Below are 16,783 nucleotides of genomic sequence, written 5' to 3'. Positions count from 1 at the left end.
TCCAGGGGAAAAAATGAGTTAATAGATTATTTGTTTATTTGTGGCATCTGGAAAATAGTATTGATAGGAATTTAACAAATCTGTTAGACTTCTGGAATTATTAGTTGTGTGTACTTAAGATTAAGCAAATGAAGTAACAAGTCAATAATCAGCTTTCCTTAAAGCACTGTTCAAGAAAAAATATAGTACATACTTGGCTCAGGAATGAATAATATTTGTACATGTAATAAACATCAGATGTTGATTTAACCAACATTTTTTTATGTAACTTTATTGAGGGGAACGGGAATGGGAGTGGGTAGAATGATGTAAGAAAGCTACTTCATTTGCCACAATAGCAAATCGGCAAATGATGTCTTGGCAAATTAATAATAGCAGTATAAGCATATTATTTAGCAGTGCACAAAGTAAATGTTAGAAGAGGTGGCTAAGAGTTTAAATTTGTTGTGTCTGGAAGCATATGGGAGGAGGCTTAGAAATTGCTCTGTTTGTTACCTCTTATAGCATCTGTCTGTTTAAACTATGTATTTTGTAGGAAAATAGTCTTTAAAAAGTGATGTGTATAGTTAATAGACGAGAGAAGTCGGTGATTTTAGCTCCGCCTCTAAAAAAAAAAAAAATAAAGGAATTCTTAGCTGGATTGAATTCCTCATTAGTTATTTCATTTAGTCTTTCAGCTTGCTAGCCAGCTAAACATAGAAATTCTTATTGTCTCACGCCTTACTCTCCAATGGCAGCTGTCCCATCATTCTGTAAAGGGAACAGCAGTTGGTAATACACAGTAGAATGAAACAATTGTAATCAGATGTTAACCACATAATTACAACACTAATTCAGTCCAAAGAAAAGAGACAAACAGTATGAATACTGACTTACAGAGCCTCTCATTCCTCAGGTACATCCCTAGTTCAGGCAGGGAAGTATGACCTAGTTAACTTAAAATAAACAGATTGATTTTGTTGCTGCTGAATGATGTCAGAGTCAAAGTGAGATTTTTGGAAGTAAAATTACATTGACAGATATGGGAAGGTTGTAAAAGAGATGAACTGCTATAGTAAGAGTTTAAAGAAATCACATTGGCTTTGATTTCCTATAGGGAAGGGTAGTCAGACATTTCAATGTGATTGGTCATTTGGGTCTTCAGAGAAAGTCAATGTTTGAATAAAGTTAACCTTTTAAAAAATAGGTCTCTTAAAATATTTAGGCTTTGTTCGATATATTTTCATTATGATCATGTTTAGAAAACTGATTTTGAATGGAAGACTTCTACCTAGGAAATGTTATTATTTTCACTAGGGAAAAGTTGACTGAAGAACATAAAATGTGAAATCTCTCAAACTAAGAAAGATGCAATGTTCAAAATTGGAAACACAGAGGCTTTCAGGGCATCTTAATAGCTGACCTCAGCGTCACACTCTAATATCAGCTCCTAGTTCAGTGCTTAGGCCAACTGTGAATATGCTTTCTTATCTCCCTCCTGGAGTCTCCCCATGTCCTTCTCTAGTATCCCTGCACTTGGCATTCCCTGTTCTTTAATGTCCAATCAGTTGTAATCTTTTCCATAGTGTTTTGTTTGATTCTTGCTAGCTGGAAGTGCTCACCTCTGTTGAACTTTCACTACATTAAATTCTCTGTGTTATGATTGTTTTTAAATATGCCTTCTCTCCTACAGAACAGGAGTGGTATCTTTTCCGGATTTTCTGTTTTCCAGAGCTCTTTATACAGGCCTAAATCCTTAGAGTGCTTTTGGTTTAGTTATTATGTAAATATATATTCAAGGTTCTACAAAGCCGCCCTTCCTGAAAGTAAATTGTTTTTACTGAATCCTTTCTGTCTACCCTTTAATATGTATGGGATATTTGCTTTAGTCTTTGCTGACAGATGACTTTTGATTTTTGTCTTTCAGTCTTACCTCCAGTATTAGTGCCTCGTCACAATGAATTCAATCCACAACACAGCCTTTTGGTTCAGTTTAGAAACCTGAGCCACAACGAGCCACACATGCCACAAAATGCAACGTTTCCAGATTCTTTCCACCAGCCCAACAACACTCCTTTTCCCTTATCTCCAAATAGCCCTTATCCCCCTTCCCCTGCTAGCAGCACATATCCCAATTCCCCAGCAAGTTCTGGACCAGGAAGTCCATTTCAGCTCCCAGGTAAGAATTTATTTTATTGATTAAAGAAATGACCCTTGAGAATCAGCAGTTGTTATACTGCTGGCCCTCTGGGTGAATTGTTAAATGCTAAGAGGTAGCTATTTTTGACTCTGTGTTCTTTGGTAATTATTTGATTTCCAGAAGAGTTTTGGATTTTATTTTGCCGTGTACCATATGTTTTTTAAAAATGAAAGTAGCTGTATTTTCCACAGCAATAGAAAAAACAATCCTAAAATTTGTAAACAACCATAAAAGACCCAAGAATAGCCAAAGCAATCTTGAGAAAGAAGAATCAAGCTGGAAGCATCACACTGCCTGATTTCAAACTATATTACAAAGCTTGTAGTAATTTTTTAAACAAATTTTTAAAAATTGAAGTATAATTAACTTACAGTTTGAAAGATACCATAGTTAAAACAGTGTGGGATTGGCATTAAAACAGACCTATAAGGGCGCCTGGGTGGCTTAGTCGCTAAGCGTCTGCCTTCAGCTCAGGTCATGATCTCAGAGTCCTGGGATCGAGCCCCACATCAGGTTCCCTGCTAGGCAGGAAGCCTGCTTCTCTCCCTCTCCCACTCCCCCTGCTTGTGTTCCCTCTCTCGCAGTGTCTCTCTCTGTCAAATAAATAAAATCTTTGAAAAAAAAAAACAAAACAGACCTATAGATCAGTGGAGCAGAAGAGAGAGCCCAGAAATAAACCCACACTTAGATGGACAGTTAATTTATGACAAAGGAGCTAAGAATATACAATGGGGAAAGGAGAGTCTCGTCAATAAATGATGTTGGGAAAATTGGACAACCACATGCAAAAGAATGAAGCTGGACCACTATCTGACACCATAGACAAAAATTAAGTCAAAAGGGATTAAAGACTTGAACATAAGACCTAAAGCCATAAAGCTCCTAGAAGAAAACAGGCACACAGCTCCTTGACATTGGTCTTGGCGTTGATTTTTTGGATTGACCCCAAAAGCAAAAGAAGCAAAAAATAAACACGTTTGACTACGTCAAACAAAAAAAATTCTGCACAGCAAAGGAAACCATTAATAAAATGAAAAGGCAACCTACTGAATGGGAGAAAATATTTGAAAATCATATATCTGATGAGGGGGTAATATGCAAAATACATAAAGAACTCATACAGCTCAATATCAAAAACAAACATTCCAATTAAAAAGTGGGCAGAGGGGGTGCCTGGGTGGCTCAGTCGTTAAGCTTCTGCCTTCGGCTCAGGTCATGATCCCAGGGTCCTGGGATCGAGCCCCACATCGGGCTCCCTGCTCCACGGGAAGCCTGCTTCTCCCTCTCTCACTCCCCCTGCTTGTGTTCCCTCTCTCCCTGTGTCTCTCTCTGTCAAATAAATAAATAAAATCTTAAAAAAAAAAATGGGCAGAAGACCTGAATAGGCCTTCTTCCCAAGAGGACATACATACATATGACCAACAGGTACATGAAAAGGTGCTCTCCATCATTAATCATCAGGGAAATACAAATTGAAACCACAATGAGTTATCTGTCACCTTATACCTGTTAGAGTAGCTATTATCGGAAAGACTAGAAATAACAAGTGTTGGCAATGTGGAGAAAAGGAAATTCTCATGCGGTTGGTGGGAATGCAGATTGGTACAGCCACTGTGAAAAACAGTATGGAGTTTCCCAAACTGAACAGTGGGGAGGGGTTTGAGGGGATGGGGGTAACTGGCTGATGGACATTAAGGAGGGCACGTGATGTAAATGAGCGCTGGGTATTCTATAAGGCTGATGAATCACTGATGTCTCCCTCTGGAACCAATATTATATGTTGAATAATTGAATTTAAATTAAAAAAAAAAAACCAGTATGGAGTTTCCTCAAAAAATTAAAAATAAAAGTGCCATGTAATCCAGGAATTCCATTTTTTGGTAGTTATCTGAAGAAAAAACACTTAACTTGAAAACATATGCAGTCCCAGGTTCATTGCAGCATGATTTATAATAGGACACAGAAGCAACCTAAGTTTAGTCCATCGATGGATGAATGGATAAAGAAATTGTGGCATATTCCGCCATAAAAAAGAATGAAATCTTGTCATTTATGACAACATGGCTGGACCTTGAGGGTATTAAGCTAAATGAAGTAATATAAGCCAGGGAAAGAGAGGATTTTTCTTAAATGTGAAATCTAAAACAAAAACAAAAACAAAAAACAGAAAACCCAGATCATAGATGATGAGAACAGGTTAGTAGTTCCAGAGGCAAGGAGTAAGAGAAATGGATGAACTGTTTTTTTTTTCTTTTTTTTTGATTGAAATTAATTGAATGTTGTGAAAAAAGCAAACAGTTTTGGAGAGATGATCCTTTAAGAATTAATGAAAAAAAATTCACTTTCTCCTTTCATCCTATCTTCTTTCTCTCACTGCTTGATTTTTTCTTGATAGCCTATATTATAGTCCCAACAGATTGTTTGTATTTATATTCTTTCCTTTCCTCCTCTCCCTATCTTGACTATAAACTCCATGAAAAAGGGAATTTTAGCCTCTTTTTTTTTACTGCTACATCCCCAGTCCCTGTATCAGAGCCTGGTATACAGTAGACCCTCAAGAAATATTTGTGAAATGAATGGGTAAACTTACAGAAATACATACATACGTTTACAACTAGCTATGTAAAGTGGCTGCCACTGCAACTTGAGAGTGAAGCCAAATGGTGCTAACGTGAAAGGTTTCATAGGGAGTCCTATATGCGTGAAAGGCAGAGTGTTCTAATAGGTTATCAAAAACCTGAAGCCAGAAAAAGACTACGTGTTTGATGACTATGACATGGAGTACATAATCTGAAAAACTGGAAGTGTATTTAGGTATCATTCGATCATTTATTGGCCCAAACAATTAAATTATGTATTTCCAGGCATTAAAAAAAGAAGCAGCCGTATTTGACTTAAATATTTTCATATAATTTATAATACAGAGTACCATTTATTAAGTGCCTTTTGTATAACTGGTACTGTGATGAAAGATACTGCATTAAATTTAATCTTCAGAACAACCATGTGAGCTAGATAGTGCTCTGATTATAGAGGTGGAGGAAGAAATTGATACTCGCTTCAAGGGCTTAAGGACCTTGCCTCAGGTTTCCGACCTAGGTTTCTCTGACTCTAAAGTCTGTGCTTTTTTAAAACTTTACTGCTTGTCACATCATTATAGACTGGAAAGTTAAAAGGCACCCCAGTTATCTTTAATTAGGTAACTGATGAACTGGTTTGCCTGGAGAAAGTTCATAAGTAGATTTTATAAAGTGCCCAGATTTCATTAATGGCATGTCATACATGGATGCATCATTATGTCAGTTTGTCAAGAAATATTTGAATGCCTACTGTTGTAGGTGGAGTCATATGTAAGTATATTGTGTCTGGTTTCTTTACTGCATCAGTTGATGTGTTTTTTTATTTTTTCAAGAAGAATTAAGTATCAACTGTTTAACTTGCTGTTAGGTATTTGTTCCAAAACTAATTTTCATACTTTACCCTAGATTCAGTCTGATTACAGTTCTGTGTCACAGTGTATCTTGTACAAGCCTTGGAGTGAAAGACTGTTATATTCAGTATTTATAATTACTGAGACAAAGAAATACAGCTGTAGCTTTTGCGAAGATTTTTAACTAGGAGTGCTGGAACTCAAAAGATTTTCTAGTTCACATTCAAATTTCCTAAGAATTACCTAATCATTTAGTAGGGCATGACAGCCATTTTAGGATGTTGAAAAGAATTAGATGTCTAGCTGCTGTTCATGTTGGTACATTTTGTAGGAGTATAGTTTTAATTTCTGATGTTAATTAGCAACATACAGTGTGTGATGATCTTGATAATTTAAAAGTGTCTCTGTAGAGATATACTCAAACTAGGATAATCTGTGTCCTTCAGATTGGTTTGTAGTTGTTGAAGTTTCTCCCAGCATATGATTCTAAGTACATAAAGATAAAATTCTTGACCTTGAATTCTATTTTAGTGAATTTTAGCACTGATCTTACAATCCTGGTTTGGACCGAATACATGCAGACCTTTAGCAGGTTTTCAGTAACTAATGGGTATGCTGTCTTTTCTACTTTTCTCTTGTCTCAGGCAGCATCCTACATTTTTCTTTGTCTGTAATGTTCAGTGACAAACCCTGCTGGTAATCTTTGGACCTTTTTAATGCTTTTAGAATACACTTAAGCAGGATGAAGATATTAACTATTCTTTTGGGACTTTAACTTGTCTCATTTTCTTCTTCTTAGCTGATACTCCTCCTCCTGCCTATATGCCACCAGATGATCAAATGGGTCAAGATAATTCCCAGCCAATGGATACAAGCAATAATATGATTCCTCAGATTATGCCCAGTATATCCAGCAGAGGTAAGAGAAATTCTCATCATAATTTGTTGTTGCTGCTATTTTGTGTTTAACTTCTTACCACTCTTTAAAATCAACTTTATTGAAGTATAATTTATAAACCATAACATTTATCCATTACAAGTGTATGATTCAATGATTTTTAGTAAATGTATAAAGTTTTGCACCATCACCACAATCTAGTTTTAGAACACTTTCATAATCCTTTTAAAAAGATACCCTGTGTGTATTTGCAGTCTGTCCTTGCTCCTGTCCTCGGCTCCAGAGACCCTCTAATCTCTTGTCTGTATATATAGATTCACCTTTTCTAAACATTTCATGTAAGTAGAATCTCATAATGTGTAGTCTTTTGCATCTGGCTTCTTTCACTTAGCGTAATGTTTTCAAGGTTCTTTCATGTTGAAACATGTATCAGTAGTTTTTTCCTTTTTATTGCTGAACAGTTGTCCATTGTATGGATGTACCACATTTTTTTAGCCATTCACCAGTTGGTGGACATTTGAATTATTTCTAGTTTTTGGCTAGTATGACCACTACTGTTAGGAACATTTGCATATAACTCTTTGTGTGAGTTTTGTTTTTATTTTTCTTGGGTAAATACCTAAGAATGGAATTTCTGAGGCAATATGGTGAATTTAACTATTTAAGAAAAACTGCCAAATTTCTCCAAAGTAGCAGTGTTGTTTTATATTCTTACCACTAACATATGAGGGTTCCAGTTTCTCCACATGGCTCTTATTTATTTATTTATTTTTTAAAGATTTTATTTGAGAGAGAAAGAGAGAGAGAGAGAGAGTACACACAAGCAGGGGAAGCAGCAGAGGGAGAGGGAGAAGTGGGCTCCCTGCTTAGGGAGCCCAATGAGGTGCTCCACTCTAGGACCCTGGAATCATGACCTGAGCTGAAGGCAGACACTTAATCGACTGAGCCACCAGGCGCCCTGTCTCCACATGCTCTCGATACTTGTTATTGTCAGGCTCTTTGAATGTACCCATTGTAGTGGGTATGAGGTAGTGTCTTATTGTGGTTTTAATTTGCATTTCCATTTAATTTGCATTTAATTTTCCATCATTTCCATAATGAGTAATGTTGAGCATTTTTCATGTACTTACTAGCTCTTCATGTATCTTTTTTCATGAAATATTTAAATCTTTTGCCCATTTTTAATTGGGTTGTTTTACTATTGAGTTGTAAGAGTTCTTTATATATTCTGGGTAGAAGTCCTTTATTAGATGTGTGATTTGCAGATATTTTCTCTCAGTCTGGATTGTTGTTGCATTTTCTTAATGTCTTTTGAAGCACAGAAGTTTTCATTTTTTTTTTGTACACTTTTATTTTCTCTTCAGTAAGTTGAAATCCTTGAGGGGTACAGTATCACAGATTCTGTTACAGATGGCTTAACAGGAAGGTTGCTTGGGGGAATTTGGCACAAACCATGCTACTGTTTCCATGAGCACGAGTTACTTTCCCCCAGATTACTCTGGTTTTGTACAGTGTGCCACCAGGAGTTACTGTATTGTTCTTTGCTTTGTACACAGAAGCCCATCTCTTGTCTAGATAAGAGTTCAATTTCATTTCGAGCATAAACACCTTCAATTTTAAGAAGAGCTGTGTGCTGCTCCCTCTAATTCTGGAGACCTCCCTTAGAGCCAGCAAAAATGGCCCTGGACCACAGCCTTCCAGACATATTTGTCATTTTAGGAGTCCTGTTCCCAGCAGGCCTCTACAGGCTGCAAGATGACAGAAAGAGCTGAAAGTTTTTAATTTTGACTGAGTCTTGTTTATCACTTTTTACTTCCCTTGTTTATGTTTTTGGTGTTGGGATCTGAGAAATCTTTGTCTATCCCGAAGTCATGAAAGTTTTCTGTTTTGTCTTCTAGAAATTCTGTAGCCTTAGCTTTTACATTTAGGTCTGTGATTTATTTTGAGTTAAGCTTTCTGTATGGTAAAGATCTAAATTGGTCTTTGTGTACGTAGACATCCATTTGGTTCTAGCACTATTTTGTTGAAAAGAGTATCTACCATTTCTCCATTGAATTGCCTTGGCATGTTTTTCAGAAATCAATGGAATAAATATAAGAGTTTATTACAGGACTCTCAATTTGTTCATTGATTTGTATGTCTGGTACTTCATAGTCTTAAGATACTTACTAAAGCTTCATAGTAAGTTTTGAAAACGAGAAGTGTTATTCCTCCAACTTTGTTCTTTTTCACAGTTGTTTAGCACTTCTGCATTCTTTGCATTTGCATATCATTTTAGTATCGGTTTGTTAATTTCTGCCTCCCCAAAATCCCCTCCTTGGATTTTGATAGAGATCATGTTGAATCTCTAAATCAGTGGGGGAGGTTTGCCATCTTCCAGTGCACAGGTGTGGTATGTCTTTCCATTTATTTAGATCTTCCAGTATTCAATATAAATTGTTTTACTTTGCTATTCCTAAGTGAATGGAATTTGGTTTCTTCTTAATTAAATAGATTGAAATGCAATTGATTTTCATATATTAATCTTGTAACCTGCAACCTTGCTGAATTCATTTACTAATTCTAGTAGGGCTTTTTTGTGTGGGCACGTTTATCTGGATTCCTTAGGGTCTTCTAAATACAAGAACATGTAAATAACAAACAGCATTTTTTTTCACTATCCAATCTGGATGCCTTTAATTTTTTTCTCTCTCTCTCATTATTAGAGGGCATGTATGAAAAACCTATAGCTATCAGCATCCTTAATGGTAAAAGACTGAATTACTTTTCTCCTACAATTGGGAACAAGAGAAGGATGCCTGCTCTCACTACTTCTGTTCACCATTGTTCTGGAGGGTCTAGCCATAAAATATTAGTTCTATTCCTAGTTTGCTGAGAATTTTTACCATGAATGGATGTTGGATTTTGTCAGAAGCTTTTTCTGTATCTGTTGAGATGATCAGAAGAGATTTTTTTCTTTTTTCTAGTTAATAAGGTATATTACATGAACTTATTTTCTGATGTGAAACCAGGCTTTTATTCCTGGGGTATTCCCACATGGCCTTGGTACATAATTCTTTTTACTATATTTCTAGATTAGATTTACTGATATTTTGTTGAATATTTTTGCTTGTATATACGTGAGGAAGGGATAGTGGTATGTAGTTTTGTTGTGATGGCTTTATTTAGCATTGGTATCAGGGTAATAATGACCTCATGGAGTGAGTTGGGAAGTGTTCCCTCCTATTTTTGGAAGAGCTTATTTGTATTATTTCTTCTTAAAATATTTGATAGAATTTACCAGTGAAGGCATTTGGGCTTGGACTTTTCACTGTCGGGAGATTTTTAATTACTGATTCAATTTCCTAAGTTGGATCGGTCTATTCAGAGTCTCTGTTTTTTTCTTGAGTCAGCTTTGGTAATTTGTGTCTTGTTAGGAGTTTGTCCATTTTGTCTAAATTGTCTAATTTGTTGACATATAAAGTTTTTCATAGTATATTTTATAATATTTCTAATTTCTGTAGGGGTTAGTGGTGATGTCTTCATTCCCGGTTTTGGTATTTTGTGTCTTGGTTGGTTTAGCTAAAGGATTGTTAATTTTGTTGATCTTTTGAAAGAACCAGTTTTTCTCTTTTTCATTGATTTCCAAATCCATTTGCTATTATTTTCTTTATTCTGCTTACTCTACGTTTAGTTTGCTTTCTTTTTATAGTTTCTTAAGGTGAAATCTTACTGGTTTCAGTTATTTCTTTTTTTTTTAGCGTAGGAGTTCAAGACCATTCCTTTAGTTGCATCCCATAATTTTGGTATGTTTTGTTTTCATACTTACTTAGTTCAAAATATTTTTAAATTTCCCTTGTGATGTCTTCCTTTGACCCTTGGATTATTTAGTAACACGTTAATCAATTTCCGCATATTTTGGGATTTCCCCAGTTTTTTCTGTTGATTCCTAATCTAATTCCATTGTGGGATTACAAAGCATTGAACATATTTTGCATGATCCCAGTTCTTTTTAAAATTTATTGAGAATTGTTTTATGCATGTTTTTGTATAGCCTGTGATCTAAGAATGGTTTTTAGATTATTAAAGAGTTGTTAAAGAAGAATATGTGACAAAGATAGTATGTGGCTTGCAAAACCTAAAATATTTGCATCCCACTTGGTCATGGTATTTAATCATTTTTATATGGTGGACAGGAAAGGTTTGACAACCCCTGGCACAGCAGTGGTCTATTTTATAGAGACTATTCCATGTGCATTTGAAAAAAACAAAACAAAACCTGTATATTTTGATACTGTAGGGTGTCATAAGTTCTGTGGATTTTAGTTAGATCAGGTTGGTTGATAGTGTTGTTCAAGTCTTCTGTATCCTTGCTTATTTTCTAATTGTTTTATTGTTGAGAGTGTGAGATTGCAAGTTGGGATATCCCCAACTTGTTACTGGTAAAGTGAACAAGTGAACAAGTCAATATCATTAAGTACATCCACAGTGTCATGCAACCATCACCACTGTCCATTTCCAGAACTTTTCATCATCGCAGATGGAACTCTGTACCCATTAAACAGTAACCCCCCTTCCCGTAGCCCCTTGGTAACCACCATTCTACTTTCTGTCTCTATGAATTTGCCTATCTAAGTGGAATCATATACTATTTGTCCTTTTGTGACTGGATTTTTTCACTTAGCTTAATCTTTTCAAGGTTTATTCATGTTATAGCATGTATCAGAGTTTCATTTCTTTCCAAGACTGAATGGGTTCTCTCGTATGCATATACCACATTTTGTTAACCCTTTTATCAGTTGATGGACATTTAGGTTGTTTCTACCTTTTGGTAGAATAGTGAATAATGCCACTATGAACATTGTTGTACAGGTATTTGTCGGACTCTGCTTTTTTAAATCATTTGGTATCCCATGCCTGGAAGTAGAATTGCTGGATTTTATGGTAATTCTGTTTAACTTCTTGAGAAACTGCCAAACTGTTTTCCACAGCAGCTATACCATTTACACATTAATGCTAGCAGTGCTTTAGAGTTCCGATTTCTGTACATTCTTGCCAATACTTGTTAATTTCCGTTTTGCTTTTTTTTTTTTTAATATAATAGCCATCCTAATGGATGTGAAGTGGTATCTCATTGTTGTTTTAAAGTCACTTTGTTGGTTTAAGATTTTATTTATTTGAGAGAGAGAAAGCATGAGTGGGGGGAGGGGCAGAGGGAGAGGGAGAAGCAGACTCCCTGCTCAGCAGGGAGCCAGATGTGGGGCTGATTGATTCCAGGACCCCAAGATCATGGAAGGCAGACGCTTAACTGACTGAGCCACCCAGATGCCCCTAAAGTCACTTTGTTTTGAGACTTTAATCTTCTTAGTTTGTAACAAGTTTAGGAGAAGTAAGGTACTGCCATTTTATACATTTCTTAAAAGAATGATGTTTTTGTGTGCTTTGTATGTGTTTGTGATGATACTGAAGGAGTGAGTACATGTCACACTTTGTTTTCCCGGGAGCCCCGCATTTCTAAGAACAGTTAAATTTCAGCCTTCCCTAGTCATCTTGTTAATGTGTGAATACTATCTTTGCTTTTTCAAGGTCTAGAATTTATCTAGGACTGTTATCATACTAATTTTCTTGTAATTTATAGAATCTACCTTCATGTAGAGCAAAATGTCTGTGGACCTCTGGACCTCTCCTTACTCGCTTTGCAGCCTCAGGTAGCATTTAAAATCTCCCCGCTTCTTTTTCCCCATTTGTACTTTAAACAGAATGTTTACACAGGGATTATTGGTTGTTGATTGGATTAGACACTATGTGTAATGGCCATAGCATACTGCATCAGGGGACAACCAGTAAATGGTATTCTCATTCTTCTTCTGAACCTTCGGACTGGATTTACCTCCCTTGTCATCTTCCTTCCCGTCTTTGTCCTGGCTGTCTAGAGATCAGAGTGCAGCTTCGAGGTGTTGTCTGTTAGGTACTCCTTGTACTATCATTTGTTGCAGCCAAACAGCTAAGTCCCTTTAGGGGGACTTGGCACTCAAGTCTTCTTGCTCTCGTTGAGGTCTCTTTTCACTAAAGTTTCCTCTAGTTTCAATCCTATTTTGTGTTTTTTCTCTCTGTTTTATTTTGACAGGTGACAGAAGGGACATTAGAGTTAACCTGCAGCGCCTTGAATTGCCGGTTGACAGTATGTCCTTCGCCTTGAGTAGAGGCAGAGCTCTTCTTTTTCTTCTTTTCTCTGAACCAAAATTGTCTTTTTAGTTTTGCTTAGCAATTTTTTCTTGACAAGCTTCTGCTCATTTTTGGCTCTAGCTTTCCTGACACTATTCTTATAACTGCTTGCAACTCATTTGTATATGTCTTTGGTTGTGGGCCCCTCCCTGTTCCATCTTTTTATATAAACGTCTTTATATTCTGAGCCCTTAGGACTTCTCTTTATGGGTCCACATTGGTTTATTTTTTCCTGTTCCTCCTTATCTGAATTCTTTGCAATTGAATAATCAAAACTGAGTCTTAAAAGTTAACCAGTTATTTTGTACTGCCCACCTAGGCCACATAGCCACTCTTGAGGGTTTTTTGGACATTTTTAATTTCTGCCTTTTTTGAAAGGAAATTTGAGGGTTCCTGACTTTTCTTTCTGATTTCAGCCCCAAGAAAGATAATCTACCAGCACTGGGTGAAAAATTGACATGTGTCCTTCCCATCCATTACATCCATTATGAATTGTTCAGTTTTACAGTAATAAGAGTTTGGCTGGTCATTTATTTTGCATATGTATCTTTTTCCATAGGCACTTCTGGCATTTAACATTAGAATGTATACCACCTTTTACCCAGAGTTCATGCTCACTTAGTTGTGTTTTTTTTCCTTTTCTTTTAGTTTTTTTTTTTTTTTTTTAAACAGACTCTATTTTTCATATGAGTTTTAGGTTCACAGCAAATAAGAGTGGAAACTACAGAGAGTTCCCACACACCCCTGCCTCCACACATGCACCCAGCTACCAAAACCCTACACTGGTACATTTATTAGTCTTACCTATCTTGACATATCATTATCACCCCAAATCGATGGTTTACATTAGGTTTCATTTTTGGTGTTGTATGTTTTGTGGATTGTAACAAATGAATAATGACAGGTATGTACCACTCTAGTACTGGTAGTGTACAGAAGTATATCTACAGTATACAGAATAGTTTCACTGCCCTAAAAATCCTCTGTGCTCTGCCTGTTCATTCCTCACTCCTTCTGACCTGCAACCACTGATATTTTTACTGTCTCCATAGTTTTGCCTTTTCCAGAATGGCATCTAGTTAGAATCATACAGTATGTAGCCTTGTCAGATTGGTTTCTTTCACTTAGTAACATTCATTTAAGTTCCCTCATCCCTTTTCGTGCCTTGATAGCTCATTTCTTTGTAGAGCTGAATTATTCCATCAACTGGAAATTATCACAGTTTATCCATTCACCTGCAAAAGGACATCTTGGTTGCTTTCAAGTTTTGGCAGTCATGGGTAAAGCAGCTTATAAACATCTGTGTGTAGGTTTTTGTGTGGACATAAGTTTTTAGCTCCTTTATGTAAATACTGAGGAGCATGTTTGTGGATAATATGGGAAGAGTATGTTAAGTTTTGTAAGAAACCACCAAACTGTCTTCCAAAGTGGCTGTACCATTTTATATTCCCACTAGCAGTGAATGAGAATTCCTATTGTTGCACATCCTCACCAACTTTTGGTGTTGTCACACTTTTGGATTTTGGCCATTCTTATGGGTGTATAGTGGTATTTTATTGCTATCTTAATTTGCATTTACTGATGACACATGATGTGGAACATGTTTTTATATGCTTATTTGTTATGTATATATCCTCTTTGATGAGGTGGCTGGTTATGTCTTTGACCCATTTTTTAAATTGGGTTACTTATTTTCTTGTTGAATTTTAAGAGTTCTTTGTATATTTTGGATAATAGTCCTTTACCAGGTATGTCTTTTGTACATATTTTTTCCCAGGCTGTGGCTTGTCTTGTTATTCTGTTGATAGTGTCTTTTGCAGAGCAGAAGCTTTGAATTTTTAATAAAGTCTGGCTTATCAGTTCTTTCATGGTTCATGCCTTGATGTTGTATCTAGAAAGTCATTACCATATTCATGGGTCATCTAGATTTTCTGCTGTGTTATCTTCTAGAACCTCTTACAGTTTTGTGTTGTACATTTAGGTCTTTGATTGACTTTGAGGTAATTTTTGTGAAGGGTGGGACGTCTGTGTGTAGATTAATTTTTTTGCATGTGGTTGTTCTTGTAGTATTTGTTGAAAAGACTATCTTTTCTCCATTATTGCCTTTGTTCCTTCATCAGAAATCAGTTAACTGTATTTATATGGTTCTTTTTCTGGGCTCTCTCTTCTGTTCCTTTGATCTGTTTGTCTGTTCTTTTTGCCAGTACCATACTGTCTTGATAACTGTAGCTTTATGGTAAGTTGAATAGTGTCAGTCTTCTCATTTTGTTCTTCTTCAGTATTGTGTTGGGTGCTCTGGGTCTTTTGCTGCCCCAAATAAACTTTAGAATCAGTTTGTTGATATCCACAAAATGATTTGCTGGGATTTTGATTGGGATTGCATTGATATCTATAGATCACGTTGGGAAGAACTGATTTCTTGGCAGTATTAAGGCTTCCTTTCCATGAACATGGGCTCTCTCTGCATTTATTTAGTTCCTTTTTGACGTCTCTCTTTAGGGCTTTATAGTTTCTTCATATAGATCATATACTACCTATTTTGATTTTTACGTTTTTCTTCTTTTGAATGCTAATATAAGTGGTCATGAATTTTTAATTTCAAATTTCACATGGTCATTGCTGGTATATAGCAAAGTGATTGACTTTGTATATTAACCTTGCATCTTGCAACCTTGCTGTAATAGCTTAATTAGTTCCAGGAGTTTTTTTTTGTCATTTTTTTCAGGTTTTTTATGTAGACAGCCATGTCATTTGTGAACAAAGACGATTGTATTTCTTCCTTTCCAATTTGTATACCTTCTATTACTTTCTCTTAACTGTATTAGCTAGGACTTCTAGTACAGTGTTGGAAAAGGAATGGTGAGAACATACTTAACTTGTTACTGATCTTGGCAGGAAATCTTCTAGTTCCTCACCATTAAGTATGAAGTTAGGTATAAGTTTCCTGTAAATGTTCTTTATCAAATTGTAGGAGTTACCCTCTATTCCTAGCTTGCTGAGAGTCTCACTTGGTTTTTTAGTTCATATTTTTGCTTAGAATAATTTTACAAATGCTGGTATAGTTAAGTCTTTCAGGTTGCTGATACAGAGGCTTGTTTTACAAATTTAAACCTTGATTAGACTGTGCTAGAAAAACAATTTAAAATATTAAAACACACCTCTTGAAAAACTTTGGGACACAGCAAAAACAGTTCTAAGAGGGAAGTTTATAGTGGTGCAGGCCTACTTCAAGAAACAAGAAAAAACTGAAACAATCTAACCTTACACCTAAAGGATCTAGTAAAAGAAGAATAAACACAGCTCAGCGTTAGTAGAAGGAAGGAAATAATAAAGATCAGAGTGAAAATAAATGAAATAGAGACTTAAAAAGCAATAGAAAAGATCATTGAAACCAAGAGCTGGTTCTTTGAAAAAGATAAGCGAAATTGACAAACGCTTGGACTCATCAAGAAAAAAAGAGAAAAGGCCCAAATAAATAAAATCAGAAACAAGAGAGAAGTAACAGCTGAAACCATAGAAATAAAAAGGAATATAAGAGACTACTATGAAGAATGGTATGCCAACAAATTGGACAATGTTTCCAAAACTAAATCGGGAGGAAGTAGAAAATCTGAACAGACTGATTACTAGTAATGAAATTGAATCAGTAATCAAAAAACTCCCCCAACAAACAAAAGCTTAAGGCCAGATGGCTTCAGAGGTGAATTCTATCAAACATTTAAAGAAGAGGTAATACCTATTTTTCTCAAACTATTACAAAAATAGAAGAGGAAGGGAAGCTTCCAGATTAATTCTACAAGGCCAGCCTTTCCCTTACACCAAAACCAGATCGAGACACCACAAAAAAGAAAACTATGGGCCAATATCCCTGATGAACTTAGATGCACAAATCCTAAACAAAATATTAACAAACCAAATTGAACAGTAAGTTAAAAGGATCATTCATCACAATCAAGTGAGATTTATTCCACGGGTGCGAGGGTGGTTTAGTATCTAAACCAACCAGTGTGGTATCTTACATTAGTAACATGAAAGATAAAAACGGTAATAATCTCAGTAGATGCAGAAGCAT

The 16,783-nt window shown here is 35.9% G+C and overlaps 1 protein-coding gene across 3 annotated transcripts in view; it reads left to right on the top strand.

The window, feature by feature from the left end:
- Window positions 1–16,783, top strand: part of SMAD5 (SMAD family member 5) — a 60,072-nt gene that overhangs the window by 30,369 nt on the left and 12,920 nt on the right. For all 3 annotated transcript variants that reach the window (XM_032425201.1, XM_032425203.1, XM_032425204.1), the window contains 2 exons: window positions 1,907–2,158; window positions 6,409–6,528. In XM_032425201.1, the coding sequence (XP_032281092.1) occupies window positions 1,907–2,158; window positions 6,409–6,528 (372 nt within the window). The remainder of the gene's footprint in view (window positions 1–1,906; window positions 2,159–6,408; window positions 6,529–16,783) is intronic.

The sequence above is a fragment of the Phoca vitulina genome, unplaced genomic scaffold (assembly GCF_004348235.1).
Source record: "Phoca vitulina isolate PV1807 unplaced genomic scaffold, GSC_HSeal_1.0 scaffold32, whole genome shotgun sequence".
NCBI classification, from domain to species: Eukaryota; Metazoa; Chordata; class Mammalia; order Carnivora; family Phocidae; genus Phoca; species Phoca vitulina.
Note: the sequence above shows the minus strand (reverse complement) of the source record. Positions and strands in the feature narration are given on the sequence as shown.